The sequence below is a fragment of the Grampus griseus genome (genome assembly GCF_964374135.1).
Source record: "Grampus griseus genome assembly, chromosome: 8".
In the NCBI taxonomy this organism is placed as follows: domain Eukaryota; kingdom Metazoa; phylum Chordata; class Mammalia; order Artiodactyla; family Delphinidae; genus Grampus; species Grampus griseus.
In genome coordinates this window covers 67,313,705-67,330,054 of record NC_139002.1, presented here as the reverse complement: position 1 = coordinate 67,330,054, position 16,350 = coordinate 67,313,705, and the positions used below count along the sequence as shown (strand labels likewise).

The 16,350-nt window shown below is 50.6% G+C and overlaps 1 protein-coding gene across 5 annotated transcripts in view; it reads right to left on the bottom strand.

The window, feature by feature from the left end:
* Positions 1-16,350, bottom strand: part of MICAL2 (microtubule associated monooxygenase, calponin and LIM domain containing 2) — a gene marked incomplete at its 5' end in the record, with an annotated part of 88,350 nt that overhangs the window by 30,093 nt on the left and 41,907 nt on the right. For all 5 annotated transcript variants that reach the window (XM_082660241.1, XM_082660242.1, XM_082660243.1 and 2 more), the window contains 8 exons: positions 2,962-3,068; positions 3,466-3,665; positions 4,716-4,863; positions 6,003-6,093; positions 6,735-6,861; positions 7,707-7,822; positions 8,993-9,250; positions 13,551-13,651. In XM_082660241.1, the coding sequence (XP_082516367.1) occupies positions 2,962-3,068; positions 3,466-3,665; positions 4,716-4,863; positions 6,003-6,093; positions 6,735-6,861; positions 7,707-7,822; positions 8,993-9,250; positions 13,551-13,651 (1,148 nt within the window). The remainder of the gene's footprint in view (positions 1-2,961; positions 3,069-3,465; positions 3,666-4,715; positions 4,864-6,002; positions 6,094-6,734; positions 6,862-7,706; positions 7,823-8,992; positions 9,251-13,550; positions 13,652-16,350) is intronic.

Below are 16,350 nucleotides of genomic sequence, written 5' to 3'. Positions count from 1 at the left end.
CAGACCAAGGGCTTTTCTTTAAGAGGAAAACAGAATCCCTAAGCTCTTCTCCTCCTCCCCAGGCGTGGGCCATCCAGTCTTCAGAGATAACCAACCCCAGTAGGTTACCACTCACCAGAGGCACGACCCTCTTGGCGTGGAATGGGAAAGTCATTTTCTCTAAAATAAACAAGTTTCTGGATGGAGGAAGAGCCTTCAATTTTGCCCAAAGTTGTTCTCTTTTGCTGGAGTTTGGATGTTATCAGGAAAATAAGATTAGGGAGGAAAAAAGAATTTAACACCAACATCAAAAACCAGGAGGGAGAGAGACTGTAAGACTGGCTCAGGAGAGAAACAAGGAGCCCTCTTCAGATTAAGAGGCCACATGCGAACAAAGGTGGGCTGCTCAATCCCCGTATCAAGATGGTCCTCTGAAGTCAGTGAGGGGGAGGGAGGGGAATGGAGGGACGAGAGGAGGGGGCGAGGTCAAATACAGATGCACCTGTACATACAGATCGTGTGTCTGAGCTCTGGTGTACAAAATCACGCAAGCGCAGCCTAGCCTGCATCTCCAGTCCGTAGGGGCGCGTGAACCAGGGCAGTGAAAACTGCGTGTCTAATTGCATTGACATCTTCTTGTATAACTGCGGGGGAGCCCCGTGTACGTGTGCAGTTTTCAGTCTCCTGTGCAGACCTCCTCTGTGCGTGTCCAGGGGCAACCTGGAGTGGACTCAGGACTCTTTGGTCATGAGACATGTTAAGACCAAAGAGCATTGCAAACAGATTTCTCCAGACCAAAAAAGGATCCAGACATAAGAAGAAGACACATGATAGAAAGGGGAGAAGGTACTTTGCACGTGGTCGGACCATTGCACTGGTGATGCGTGGTGGACAGTATATGCTGGGGTGTTTTAGTGCCAGGGCAGAATGTTACCCAGTGGCCCTGCAAACCCACCAACCCACCAGTTTGAGGAAAAAGGGTGGGACAACGAATGCCCACACCAGGCACTTACTTCAATGACCTAATCTCTCTACCCATCCGAGAAGCAGGGCAAACTTTAGACATTAACTGGGGCCACGGGAGGGAATCAGCTCTGTGGATTTTAACCACTCTCAAGATGGGCAGCCAAGGAGCACACCCTGGAGGCGACGGGACGTGGGCCAAAGTCAGCCAGGGCTGGGCCGGGCAGAGCCCACGCATCCCCGCTGCATTTGCTAGCAGAGCCAGGACGAGGTGGAGTGCCGCTCCAGCGCCCTCAGAGGGCCTGGAGGGCCTGGCTGACGGCTGACTTTTGACCATTCCCACCTCCTGAGCCAGAGCTGGCCAGGCTGTTTCAATTCGGTCACTCTGTAAACAGAGGTGTGGTGAGTGAAAGGTTTAAACATGCCTCCCCAGTTCCCAGCTGTGGGCTAAGTGGTGGAAGGAAAGTGGGTGAACGGAGAAAAGTGATAAATGTTGGGCTCAGAGAGCTTCCAGAAAGGCTGCACTGGCTTGCCTGGGATGCAGTAGCCCAAAGCAGGGGTCCTCGGTCATCAGAGGAAAAGCAGCTGGGCTGAGGTGGGGCAAGCCGACGACTGGGCTCCGGAAGACAGCTTTCGCTCAGTGTGACCTACGGTGGGTCACGGCATCTCCCACAGAGGCTCTGAGTGGGGCAGCTCGGGGAGCAGAGGGGCACAGGGCAGTGGCGTTGCAGCTCAGCTTTTCAGCTGCTCTGCTTACACCCGAGCTGACCCGCACACCCGCCCTCCCCAGCCCCCGAGCCTGTCCCTTCCTAGAGACAGGGCGTGTAGAACACTAAGTACCGAGTTCCTAGAGTCAGCACAACCGGTGCTGCCTTCCAGGGAGCACAGCCCTCAGGGGAAAAAGTGACCACTGATCACATAGTCCAGGGAAAGAAAGGAGGCCATGGGGCCCCAGCCCCACCCTGGGCGAAGGGGTTGGCAGGACAAGTCATGACTGGCCAGCGGTTAAGAGCCTGTGGCAACCCAGAGACACTGAGACGCACGCAGAGGCCTGCAGCCCTCTGCCGAGTCAGTGGAGGGAAGGCAAGCTCTGTGCGAGCCCCTGCAGCCTAACATCTCTGGGCCTCCACTTTTTATCTGTAAAATGAGCGCATCAAGCAAGGCAACTTGTATTACACCTTCCATGGAGATGTCGTCATTCCTATTACCCTGTAATTTCTCATTAGGCCTGTGGTTTCCAAACTGCGTCCCAAGGCACCCCGTGGCACCAGAGTGAACTCAGAGAGGAGCCGCAGGAGAGTTTAGATTTTCTAGGGAAGCACGGTGATGTCTGTCACACACCTTGCAAAATTCCCCTACCAAGTTATTTGGATATAACTACTTAACAAATGAAAATTTTAGGCATTTCTTTTGATCTGGGGGCAGTGTGAAAAAGAATTACTAAGACACTAAAGGTGCCATAAGTTGGGAAAATTTGGGCATCTCTTTATTAGGTTCTGAGCTCCTCAAAGCCAAGGTCCAGATATTACTCACCTCTGTATATTTGCTCCCCTCATCAAAAACAAACAAAACACTCAGCCTTAAAGTTGGCATGAACAGGGCCCAGTAAACATTGTTGAATGAATGAATAAAAAAAATGAATGGAACAGAATATGTGAATGTAGCCTCATCATCCACTTCTGCTACTAAACGGCCATCGTGTTCTGGATCTAAATTGCTTAACGAAGTGAGATATCGTGTCCATCTCCCTGCTTAGGAGGCAGAGACAATCTGACTTACTTTTAAAAATACTCACCAGCATGTCCTCTTTGCTCTCTACCCTGCCCTTCCTATAACCACATTGAAGGCACTGAAGCTGGCTACATGGTGCAGGGGAACTTGACTGAGTTCTACTCATGTCTTCCTGAGCACTCGATCTGGGTAATTTATCAGCATAAACAGACCCAGCACGTGGCATCTCCCTTCCCCTCACCCATCCACGTGTAAGAAGAAATTAAACAAACCCAGGCCGAAACTTACTCGTGGAGTTCTCTTCCTTGGAAACGTGAGGTTGAGATAGTTATGAGAAATGGATGATTTGGCCATGCCAAGGTCAGCATTCTCTCCGTAGTTTTTGCGCCAAGCATCTGTTAGGAAATAAAAGTAAGACTGAGATCCAGATCCTTCCACTGCTCCCCCACAGCTCACGGGGTGTCACTGAGACAAGGCCCCTCCAAAATAATTCCCTCACCCCCAAGTGAAGCTGTCAGTGGCCTGCACAGAGGGCTGGTGCCACTCTGTCAGTGATCTCCCAGTGACAAGGGCAGATGCAGGCCAGCCCCATGTGGCACCTGCCACACAGGACCCACTTACATACATGGGTCTGGGTGCGTGGGGTCCACCCTTGTTTGGGCTCAAAGGCAAAGGGAGGGCAGGGGTCAGCCCCAGAACAGAGGACATCAGTGTGAAGAGCAGCCAGATGTGGGCACAGGGCAGAGACGGCTCAGGGGCTGGCAAAGCCTCATCCTGAAAGCAGGTCCTTACCCACGGGCCTCAGCGGGGTGCCCCGGAAGAGCTCATAGAACTTGGAGAGGTACATGACCATGCTGAGCTTGTCGGGCTGCGGGGCTGAGGCCATCTCTTTGCCCGTGGTCACTGGGGGGATGCCAAACTCACGCTCGGCCACGTCAAATGCCAGCTGGTTGTTCTCCACAGTGTCATCTTCATTCAAAGAGTCAAAGTTGCTGGAGAATCAGAACAAGGTGAAGTTTTCAGAGAGGATGCAGAGGGGTGAAGAGCTGAGCAAACTTAGCCATAAGGAGCACTGCAAGTGACAATGTCCTTGCTCCAATCCCTCCACCACTACCCCCCACCCCTCAGGGGGGCTCAGCCAGAAGACGCTAACCCTGTCCTCACTCAGGGTAGAACCAACCAGATCTGGGCCATGAAAATGTCATCTGCTACCTGGGATGAAAAAAATCAGAAAATAATTGGAAAATTTACGAACTACTTTACTTTTAAATAGTTCCCATTCGTTCTTTTCCTTTTAATTACAAAAGTGATATGGGCTTCTTGTAAATAAAAGAATCAAGTTATATAAAGTAAGAGGTGAGAGCCTCATCCCCTTCTCAAGGCAACCTCATTTCCTAAAGGTACCAGTTGATAAACTTTACTAGGTTTCCATCCAGCCTTCTGGATGGATTTGCTCCTGGGTGTGAGGTTACACTGCAGTTGATTTAAACACAACATAATAGATGTATTGTGCTTTCAACATCACAAAGCATTTCCACAAACAGAATCCAATCTTCCTAATGACCCTGCCATGATTCCTGATTTATAGATGAAGACGGCAAACTCAGAGAAGATATGGGGCTTGCCCAACAGTATACAGCTAACGGATCTGGGTCACAAATCTAATTCTTTTGGCTGTAAAACCCTCAAGCTGGTCCCCAGAATTAGATCTCGCCCATAAGTCCTCTCTTGAGGGTAGGGCTCCAAGGTGTGAACACTCAAATTTCCCAGATGAAAGGGGTTTGGTGTATGAGTGCAATCGATCACCGAGCCTGAGTCATTCTGCTCCTTACATAGAAGGAACGCAGATCCAACAAGTTGCTGGCAGAATAATCAGTGCAAAGGAAAAAGAACAAGTCAAAGCAAAAATTCAAAGTATGCAAAGAGAAATGCTGATCTACGTGCTGAAGATTCTGTATCTAGAACAGCCCTGGTCTCCCTTGTCTCCAGGGTACCCTTGGGCCATGAGGGGCTCGCCAGGTCCAGCTGGGCCCCAAACTCACATCAGCTCAGGCCGGAAGCGGTGGATGACGGCACACAGGGCCAGGCCACTCCGCCAGGACGTGGTCAGGTCTGTGACGTTGACATGCTGGTAGCCCTTGGTCTGCTGCTGGCACCAGGTTAAGAGCTTGCTGGGCCGGATGTCTGACTCTGCAGCAAGAGGAGATGGACAGTGGTGAAGCGCTCTACGGAAATCTCAGCAGCTCCCCTGGGGACCCGCTCTGTCGGCCACCACGGGTGGGGACCAGGAGGAACAGCACTGAGGCAGGGGCTGTGGGCACAGCTGCAGCCCCATGAGGGGGTCCTGTCGAGAGCATGCAGGAGGGCAGGATGTTGGGACAGGAAGCATGCTCTCCTGCAGGAAAGAGTTCCTGAGACGCCCTCTGGCCAGGTCCTGGTTAGAGGCTAGGAACAAAGAGGTGAGGGTGACATGGACTCTGCCAACAACATGCTTATCTTGTGGGGAAGACAGACACAGAAGTGGGTGACAATAACAGAGAAACCCAATGCCAGGGTAGCACATGAGTGGGTTTGCCAGAGTCTACCAGGGCAGGGGAACTCGCCAAAGAAAGGGTCATGGAGGAGGTGCATTTGACTGCTTCTAGAAGAGTGTCTAGGACACAAGGAGATCTCCAGGAAAGCAGAAAGGACTGTGCCGTGGCAAAGAATCTAGAGAAACCTGCCATGTTATGTGACATGGTTTATTAAAGGCCGGCAGCAGCAGGGCGTGTGGGTGTGGAAGGCAGGGAGGGGTGGCTGGTGAGGCTGAGTTTGCCCGATGGCGGGCAGGATGCAAAGTCTGGGCAGGCAGTGGAAGCCAGGTGTGTCTTTAAGCAGGATGGTGACCTGAGCACAGCCAGGTGGACGCTGGGAAGCTGGTCACTTAATCACCCCTTCCCTCCACACTGAGCACCAGCCTTGTGCACAGCACTGTGCCAGGCCCTGGAAGCCCAGGAAGCGTGAAGCACATGGAGCTTGTTATCCAGCTGGAGAGACAAGACTCCTCATGCTGGAAACAACAGGAGAAGAAAAGCAAGTCCCAGGGAAGTCAGTCCGGTTCACTTTAATGTGTCAAGCGCTCGCCTCTAACCCACTCAGTGATCCTATGGTTGGTATTGTCCTTGTCCCGGTTTTACAGATGAGGAAACTGAAGTGCAGAGAGCAGAGGCACCTGGCCAAGGTCATGCAGGTCACTGGATCAGAGCCAGGCTGGCTGCAGGGCCTGTGCCCCAGTGGCCACCCAGCAGGCATCCTCCTTGCAAAGCTGGGGTCCCAGGAGGGCCACTTACCCCGCCTGGAGAGGCCAACGGATCTCCTCACTGAGCCCAGCCTCTCAAGAGGGCACTGGTGCAACTCTTTAGTGATGTACAATTGCTTCACCTAGGAGTGAGAGAGGACACACAGCTGTCTGCTAGTTTTCCCCCAAACCCTAGTCGTTGCAGGGCCGCTGAACCCACCCCACCCTCTCATCGACAATGGCTGCCCTTTTCCTCTCTCGCCGAAGGACATGACCTTCAGCAAGGGAACCAGCAACTTGAGACAGAGCTGTGGATCTGTCATCCACCCAAACGTGGGGGAACTCAAGTGTGAATATATGTAATTGGCTGATTTTTAAAATTCACACTATTCTTTGTGCTATTGACTGAAGAGGTCAGAGCTTGTGTGACTCTTAAGTCGATGGGAGAAAAAATAGACTCTAGGACCTCGGATGGAAAGAACTTGATATTTGATCAAGTAGATTATTTGAGAGAGGTATGCTCAGCAATGCATATGCTCAGTGACAAATAAACATACGTAAATACAGGTACATATGTGGACACACACTTACATGTGTTCTAGTTCTCTCCTGTTGGCTAGAGAGATGCTGACTCTACTCTGTGGCTTTCCCAGAGAGAGGAACTGGCCTCACCTTTGGGCCAAGAGGCAATGGGTCCCAAAGATGTGCCAAGATTTTAGGTGACCCCCCACTTCTCACCGCTCAGTGCCTGGTGACCCACACAGGACTCCAGGCAAGGCCTTACCTGATGGGGCCTGACGCAGTTTGAGTTGAGGTTTGGGTACCGCGTCCCCGGGTCCAACGTGTACTGCTCAAAGTTCTTGTTGATGTTCTCTGGGGTCGTTTGAGGTAACAGCCGGTAAAGACTTTCTCTGGAGGAAGGCAGAGCAGGGAGGTCAAGGATTGCTCTTGCAGCCTCCGGTCTTCTCTCCACTCCTCCCCTCCACCCACCTTCCCCTGCTCCCAAGAGCTTCTTAGATCTGTGTTTGCATAACCCTTCCCAGCAATGCCTGGCCCTCCTGGTTCTCGAGATCTGCAAAGCGGGGGAGGGTCAACACGGTCAAGGGGAAGCAGGAGGGACCCTGGGAGATGGTGAGGCTGGCCTCCTCCCCAGGGCAGAGGGCAGGGACTCAGAGCTGGCAGCCCAGAGACCTGCGGTTTTGCTATAACTGCCACTCAGCCACCCTGCCTCCTGTGGCTGGTCCCCCATGACCACAGGTCTCCACACCCAAGACCAGCAGAGGCCCGTCCGCACCCGCCAGCCCTGACTTATCCTGGTCCACCAGCTGTCACAGCCACGTGGCCAGCAGCAGGAGTCTGGGAGGAAGCCCAGGATCTCAGCAGCAGAAGAGGCCTGGGAGGCGAGAGCACCCAGCCCCCAACAGAGTGGGACTCAGTGCTGCAATGGAAGCTTCCCCTAAACCTCTTCTGGTTCCTCAGTGTCCGAGCAGTGCCAAGAACCCCAACTTCAGGGCCGCCCTGATGATTTCTCTTTGGCATCAGGGCTTAAGGGCCTGGCCCCCACGGAAAGTCACTGGGGGAGGGAGATCATGACAGAGAACGCTTCCTTGGGGACTCCAATGATGAAATCAGGCCACATGTGGGAAGGCAGATGAGAGGGGGCAGAGGCTCCAGGTTCATCCAGCCTCACTCCCTCTCCTGCCTGAGTTTTGACCCGGCCCTGCCTCCAGCTGAGGGGCCTGCTGTTAATATTCACCTTTCAGCCAGCAGCTCCAGGGGAGGAGTGCCCTGGTCCCAGCTCTTCACCATCCACGCCGTGTCAAAGGCTGCCAGGAAGCCGCGGGCACAGCCGGTGCCCATCGGCCAGAACGGCTGCAAAGGACACATGCAAAGTTCTAGTTGATTCCAGTGATCCCCAGAATGCCATCCCATTCTATCCAGCACTTGGTGTTTGCCAGGCCTGTGCGAGGCACTGGGGGGACAGAGAGGTGACAGGCAGTCCACTGGGACTCACCACAAACACCAATAGCTGTAGCACAAAGTCATATGCAAGAGTGCTATGACACGGGAACAGCAAAATTGCTTTGGGGGCTCAAAAAGGCAGAGGCAAAACCACCCTGAGGGAGGGAGATAGAAATCAAGGAATGCTTCAGGGAAGAGTTGCATTCGTGCTGATTTTAAAGTATGAAAAGGATTCTGATCTTGATCCGTTCAGAACAGTGTGGGCGAAGACTTGGTGGCGGGAAAATGACAGAGCTGGATGGAAAAACAGCCCGTCTGGTTTGGGTGCAGCAGAGAGCACGGGTGGGAAGTACCGGGAGAGAGAAAGCTGGGAGGGAGGATTGGGACAGAAGCAGGGGAGGTGCTGAGTGCTTAAGCAAGGAGCTTAGGTTAGAGTCCGCACACAGTGGTGAGCAAGCATCGATTCACCAAGCTAAGTTCTAACTAAACTGTTCCACGTGCACCCAAAGCGTGGTTTGAAATTTGATGCTAACTTCGGATAAATACATCAACATTTTTTGGTCAGTGCTTACATTAAGGTAAGAATTTACCCTTTCTGAAATCATTCATTTAATGTAAGAATCCTAGCATCTGCACATTTTCTGGGAAGAATTTTGAGCAGGGAGGCCACGGACTTTGGGGCCCCCACTCCTTTCTTGCTCCTATTCGAACTCGATGCTGACAGGCTACAGAAATCCACCCAGAGGAGGAAGAAGTCTCCAACCAGCTGCGGATCTGCATGCTCTGGGAAGGATGGCCTGACCCGGGCCGCTTAATTTTGTACTTCAACCGAGAAGTCAGCCCAGAAAAACCCAGAGGGGCAAGAGAAAGTGTTCCTGCCTGTATACAGGCAGAACTGACCCCTCTAAATTTCGTCAAAGGTCAGGCTCTGAGGCCAGGACGGGCTCGGCAGAGTCCTGCCAGTTGGCTGAGAGCCTGTCCTTCCGTTGGGCTGCAGGACAGCAGATGCTGCCAGTTAGAATAGCAATGTGGGGATCTGTCTTCCAGCAGGAATGAGGGGGCTCCAAAAGCAGGCGGTACCTCAAGCAAGCTGTCGCCCACCAGGGCCACGAGCAGCTGGTGTGACTGTCGCTCGCGCACCAGGGCTGCATTCTCGGAGGCGTACATGGAGGTGAAATCGAACATGGCCACGTCGGGTTGTCCGTAATGGTTCATGGCAAAGTCTAAAGACGGCAGCTGGTAATTGGTGGCGAAGTCTGCAGCTTCGCGTGCATAGGAAAGCAGGTTGTCCTGGTTCACGTTCTCTGCACACAGCAGCATCTCTGTGTCGATATAGTCCTGGGAGAAAGAACAAGAGCACAGTGTAACAACCTGCCCCTCAAAAGGGCAAGGAGTCATACCTACTTCTTTGTAAAAGGACACGGAATGGATTTGCAGAGAGGTGAATCAAAACAGAAATAGAAAATGGGGGCCGAGGGAATAAAGAGGAACCAAATCAGCCATCTGTGAACATTAACAGAGTTATGATTAAGCATCAAATTTGGCTTTGAGCTTCCTGGCATCCAAGGCAAGAGGGAAATGTGATATATTACAGGGCTTTCCTTATCAGAAAGAAGGAAGCATAGAAATTCCTAGGGGAGGAAATTTTTTCCTGGCACTAAATTCTAAAAGAACTGTCGGACATAGGAATTTTGACAGAGAACATGGTGTTGTCATGAACAGTCTACTCAGTAATGATCCCGCAGCAAACACAGAAGCATGTTTCATATGGCTGGTTCTTGTGATAACTTTCAGTGAAACTAAAAGACAAAAGAGCAAATGAGTAAGATTGATTTTATAATGGACGAAGCTAAGCTAATGTGGTCCAGAAATGCTGCAGCTAGCGGTCAGACAAGCCTGAAAAAGAAGTGGGTAATTGGCATAACTCTCAAACTTTCTCTCCAAGATCAGTTACCCCTTTTCTCAACAGGCTGAGGGCTCCTCGGGGCTCTGCTTTGCTGTTACAGTGTTAATTGTTACATTTCCCTGCTGGGAGGTAGAGAACCCTGAGCTTAGAGGACTAGTGTATCCACCCTGGAGGGACACTGGCAGTGAACTATAGGATGTCTCCCAGAGTCCAATCTGCTCATTGTGTGGCTACAGAAACTAAAAGACTATCTTTCTCTGAAGGTGACACAGAAAATGCAAGTCCCTTGGGGCAGGGGGCAGGGCCTAGTGTATAAGACCAACAGGCCTTGGGTCAGTGAGATCAACAGGTCAAATTCCATCTCTGTTCACTGACTGCATAAATTTGGGCAAGTTATTGAACTTTTCTGAGTCTCCATATTCTCACTTGTAAAGTGTGAATTTGTAAAATGAGACTAACAAAATCTACTCCCTATATAGGACCATGTGAGGACTGAATGAGACCGTGGACATGACTCGCTAGCCCAAAGCCTAGGAATTGGGAAGTTCTCAATGATTGGGAATTCCTGTCCCTAATAAATCAGGATGACACAAACCACACCATATGGTGAAGTGATCCCAGACCCACCGAGTGCAGCAGCAAGGGCATTTAGAAAGGTCTAAGAAGGCACATCCTCAACTACAAACAGTGACCTACTGTGGCAATTTTCCCAACAGCCACGATTTCCCAGAAATTCTAATATTTCCACATCCAAGCCACGTCAACTAAATGGAACCCAGCGCTGGCCCAAGAGCCCTTTGTCAGGTCGTGGCGTCCAGGCTGGAGCTCCTATTATTCGCTTTCCTTTCTCTTACCTATTCTTACATCACATAATCACTCTCCTTCTTGAAGGTGTGGAAGAGTGAATGGAGAGATCTCAAAAATACCCCCTCTTCAAAACATGCCACAACAACCCCTGCGGAGGACCGGGTGACGGATGAATGTGGACACTGTATGATGAAGGCGGCACCTGGTGCTGAAACCACACGCAGCACTGTGGGTACCTGGCCAAGGGGCAGACCCCCCGGCTGTGCCGGGATGACAGGCACCTGGCCCAGGGCTGCTGGGAGGAGCCATAGGGCCTTGCAAGGCAGGAGGTCCCAGGTGAGCAGGCGGATGGCAGAACAGACTTGTAGAGAACAGATGAAAGCAAGGATGAGAGAGAAAAAGTGGGAACGGGGCTGTAATAAAGTGGGCAGAGCTGAGGAAGGAGCGCTAAATGAAGATAAAGGCAGGGGGTGAATTTGGACCAGGCCCAGTTCTGGACAGAGGTGGGGAAGGAGAGAGGGAAGCAGTAAACATGAGAGAAGGGTGGGGAATCCAACAGGAAGACTAGTCACCCCAAGTGACAAGCTGGAAAGAAGCGGTAGACCAGAAGAGAAGGTCAGACAATGTCTGTTCACTGCTTCAAATGAGGGTGGACTCGGCATTGAGAGACCAGCTGTGATGTGTATACGTCCACCTCACACACCTGGCAACCAAGCTCCCTCCTACTGCGGTAAGACCAAGCCTGTGTGTGCATGGACCAGCAGAGGCAGGGGCCAGGAAGGACGGACACAGCTGGGAGCCCAGAGGCAGGGTTTCCAGAGGAGAAAATTTACTCTCCCTTAAGTAGTCATAGAAAGAGGCCCAGAGATCAGCAGGAATAGATGGGGAAGCAGGTCAGTCAGTCATTCAACAAACATTCACTCAGCACCTTGTGCGTCTCGAGGAAGACACTGACCCATACAGGGACAGGAAAACAGGGGACTTGCCGTTCCTCTGGGAGCGAGAGAAGAATGGTAATTTAAGTAGCTCGGGGTAGACGGGTCAGCTCCCAGCTTATGCAAATGCTATAGAGCTTGGCTCGACACCTGGAGGCTCAAGCCAGGGCTCCTGAACCAAATGGTGTCCAGTTCTCCCACGTCCAGCCATGGCCTCCAATTTCTAGAGTTCATGTCTTATACCTAGAGGGCCCTCTGCACCAGCTCAGCTGATACTCCCAGATTCTCTGAGGGAGAAGGAAGGCCTTGATGAGGACAACTGTGGGCCTGGGATCTGCTCCCAGCTCCTGCAATAATTATCGGACCACAGCGAGGAGCTCCCACCCACCTGTGCCATGACACAGAGCCTGAGAGGGGAGCATGGAGGGGCTTTGACAACTGCCAAAAAATCAAGTCACCATGAGCAACATGTTGTGGCCAGGACAAATACCCTGGGATGACCTGGGGGAACCTTAGCATCTCAGCAGGCCGGAGTACTCAGCCAGTGAAATAGGAACCCCAAGTCAAACTTGGCCTGACTTTCCAGGGGTGGGATAAACAAGAGTCTCCCTAGACCCTCCCCTGCAAAGGTACCCTCTGCGCCTGCACCCTGGACCTCAAATAGTCCTTCACTATCTGACACAGGCATCTCAATAGGGGAGGTAACTTTGGGAGGGACACCTGTGGAACAGAGGGAAAATGGGGACATGGCCTCACCTCCCCCAGACCAGATCAGCAGTGGGGCACCAGACGTTGAAACGCACTGCTCGCACATCTGCTGACTGTGCTAAGTAGGCTTCATTCAACCCCACCCTCGCTCCCCCCCACTCCCCTGCCAATTCCCAGCCTTCTGTCCAGCAGCTCGGGCTCTCAGCAAAGCCCTGAGCTGATGTGGAGGAGGCCCAGGGGAGGGCTGGGTTACTAAAGCTGTCCAGCCGGCTGCCAGCACAAGCTGGCGTGAGGATAGGCACATTCTTCTCTGACAAGCAGCAATGAATGGTCACCGTGCTGCCTGGGCTACAGGCCGACACCCCAAGAGCAGGCTGACCTTGGACTGCATGATCCTTATCTTAAGGGTACAGCAGCAGCGGCAGCTGCAGGAACAGGGTCTCTGGAGGGGTTGAAACCTGACCAAAGAAGGTGCCAGCCTGGTGCTGGCCACTCCATGTGCTCCTTCCTTGCAGCCCTGCTCTCTGTATAAGCATGAAGGTGCAAAGGTAGGAAGCAGGGGCCAGGAAGCCAGCAGGACAAAAAAGCAAGTGTCCAAACCAGGCAGAGAAGTTATGGAGGGAATCTACCAACTTGCTACATGCCAAGCGCTCTGTATACATTTTAAAATTTATTCCTCTGAACAATCATTTTAGATAGAAACTATTATTCCTATTCTGCAGACAAGAAGACTGAGGTTCAGAGAAGGCAAACAGCTTAGTCACAGTCCTGAGTTAATACGTGGCAGAGCGAAGATTCAACTGGAGTCTTCTTGACTGCAATAGGGCTTTCCCCCATACCATGACAAGGGGGCCGCAGCGTGAAACTCACTAGTGAAACTGCCTGGATCCCACTAGGACTAGGAGCCCCCATCTGCCTCCAAAGTATGTGTGTGACCTCCCAGAGAAGGAGGCAGGGATGAGACACTTGAAAGGAAAAGACTCAGCTGATCTCTCAGTGGTTAAGAACCCACACTAACACCTGGGTAAGAATTTCAGCATTTCCCCCTCCCGCACCAGCCCAGCTCGCTGCAGAAACACCTCTGCCTCTATTGTTCGTGTGGGCTCCTCCACCCAACACACTCACGCACCACCAAGGAGAAGGGCGTGGTGGATGGTGGTCCCTTCCCTCTTCCCCCCATTACTCAGTTTGTGGCAGGATGACATATGCTCCCGCACTCGCTGATGCTGCCAGCCCAGGTCACAAAGGGAAAGACAGGACATCGTGGCCAAGCGATACGTACATTAATGATGACACCTTTGTCAAGCAAGCTCTGCTTCTTGGCAGTCATGACAAAATAGTGGGTGCAGTCCTTGTAGTAAACAATGTTCTCAAGATCAATCCCTGAAAAGAGAAGGTTCATGGACTCAGTATTATTTCCTCAGCGCCTACTGTGTGTCAGGAGCCCTGCTTTGCCTCATTACAGGTCTCACTATTTACCTGCAGAATACTGGCGTTAGACAAGTTTTTAAGACATACAGGGCGAGCAAAGATAAGATCAAGTTCCAGAATTTACCCTAGTCACCACAGTCCCACAAAGATACTATTTCTTTTCTTTTTAAATTGAGATATAACATTGTGTAAGTTTGTGTACAACATGTTGATTTGACACATTTATTAAAAAAAAATTTTTATACTAATTTTTTTTTATTTTTGGCTGCGTTGGGTCTTCGTTGCCACGAGCAGGCTTTCTCTAGTTGCGGCGAGCAGAGGCTGCTCTTTGTTGCTGTGCGCAGGCTTCTCATTGTGGTGGCTTCTCTTGTTGCGGGGCACGGGCTCTAGGCATGCGGGCTCAGTAGTTGTGGCGCATGGGCTTCGTTGCTCCGCGGTATGTGGGATCTTCCCGGGCCAGGGCTCGAACCCGTGTCACCGGCATTGGCAGGCGGATTCTTAACCACTGCGCTATATTGCAATATGATTAAGCCACTGTTTTTCTTTTCTTTTTTTTTAAATAAATTTATTTATCTATTTAATTATTTTTGGCTGCATTGGGTCTTATGCACAGACTTCTCACTGCGGTGGCTTCTCTTGTTGCGCAGCAGGGCTCTAGGCCACGTGGGCTTCAGCAGTTGTGGTTCATGGGCTCTAGGGCACAGGCTCAGTAGCTGTAGCGCACGGATTTAGTTGCTCCGCGGCATGTGGGATCTTCCTGGACCAGGGCCCGAACCTGTGTCCACTGCATTGGCAGGCGGATTCTTAACCACCTCGCCACCAGGGAAGTCCCCTAGACAGTTTCTTTTAGAACTCATAAAGCCCTTTGGGGCTGTAGACCAGTATTTCCAAGTCACAGCTGAGTACGTGCTGCAGGAAGGCACAGTGCTGTCTGTGGCATGGCAGCTAAGTGGCAACAGAACCAGGATTTGAACCCCAGCCTGTCTGATTCCAAGTCCCATCCACCATTTCCTCCATGTGACCAGAGATGTAAAGAGCTGTGTGAATTCTCCAAAGACTGCTAAGGGACATTTCTACCATCCCCCTGTTATGTGTGAAAACCCAGGTGCCCTGGTAGAAAAACTCAGTCAGAGGACTGGGTTGTATCTTTCTGTGCTTTCCACCAATTGCAAAAGACTTTATAGACTAGGTTTCTGCCTTTAAAACAAATGCCGTAAAATGACAGCTTAGCTCAGTGTTTCTCAAAGTAGGATCCCTAGCCAGCAGCGCCAGCAGCATCACCTGAGGACTTATTAGAAATGCAAATAACTGGAGCCCAACCCCAGGCCTACAGAATGGGAAACTCTGGGGGTCTGGCCAGCAATCTGTGCTCGAACAGGCCGTACAGGTGATTCTGATTCACACTCAAGTTTGATAACCACTGGTTTGGTTTCTTTGAAGGGAGAGAAAGGAAAAGAGGCAAGGCAACTTATCAGCAGTTATCACAGAGGCTGCTGGGTAACCATGGAAACCCCTTTATGACCGTTAAATAGGAAACAGCCATCAATGCACAGGGCCCCCCAGAGGATCCGAGGAAATACATCCCTCTCATTCTGTGAAGGGCATTGTTGTCGAACAATGGCCAAAGGTGATGACCTTTGCAAAGTGCAAAGGAAGCTCATTGAAACATTTGGAAAAACAGACTTGATGTCCTGTCATAATTTATATTTGGTGGTTTATTTAAACATTTATTTTCTTGGTTTTTGAGGTGAAGAGAGGGCTGGAGAATTCTTAAATCGTTCAAAAGGACATAATATGCTGGAAGGAAATACTTTTTTTTTTATATAAAATAATGCCACCATAGTGACACTCAGAGGGTCATGCAGTGGACACACATTGCTGTGGCCAGTAAGAAGCAGAGTCTGGCTCAATAACTAATCCCATTCCTAGAAAGCTATCTTACGGAAATATAATCCAAAGGAAGTAGTTTTATTGGTAACAGTAAATAACTGAAAGGTTTAAATCAGAAGTCTGCAAACTTTTTCGTAAAGGGCCAGAGAGTAAACATTTTGGGCTTTGTGGGCCATCCAGTCTGTGTCGAAAGCCCTCATGGCAATAAGGTAAACAAACCGGCCTGGCTGCGTTCTAATAAACCTCTATTTATGGACTATAAAATCTGAATTTCATAAATTTTCAATTTGTCCCCAAAATTTCTTCTTTTGATTTTTCTGCAGCCATTCAAAATATATTAAAAACCATCCTTAGCTTGAAGGCAATACAAAAACACATGGTAAGTTTGCCAACCCCTGGTTTAAATGCTTCAGCAGTGGGTGACAATATATCCACTTCAAGAGCTATTCCGACAAACCTGACCATCAGTAGGACTGGGCACAATGGACAGTATTTAAAATGTGAGGCTGAATGAGAAATGGAGACTAACGGGATTGACACTATGGTAAAAGCTCTAGCCATGTAAAAAGGAAGGATGCAGGTGGAGAATTACCGTAAAGGACTACATGAAAATGAGGACTGTTCCTGTGCTAGGTGGTGCTGGGTGTTAATGATTTATTTTTAGTACAAAACTTCTATTTAACATTGTTACATTGCCTTTTCAATGAGAAATATATATATTTCCAAATCAGGTTAAAAAGAAAGGGAAAAAATCTTAAATT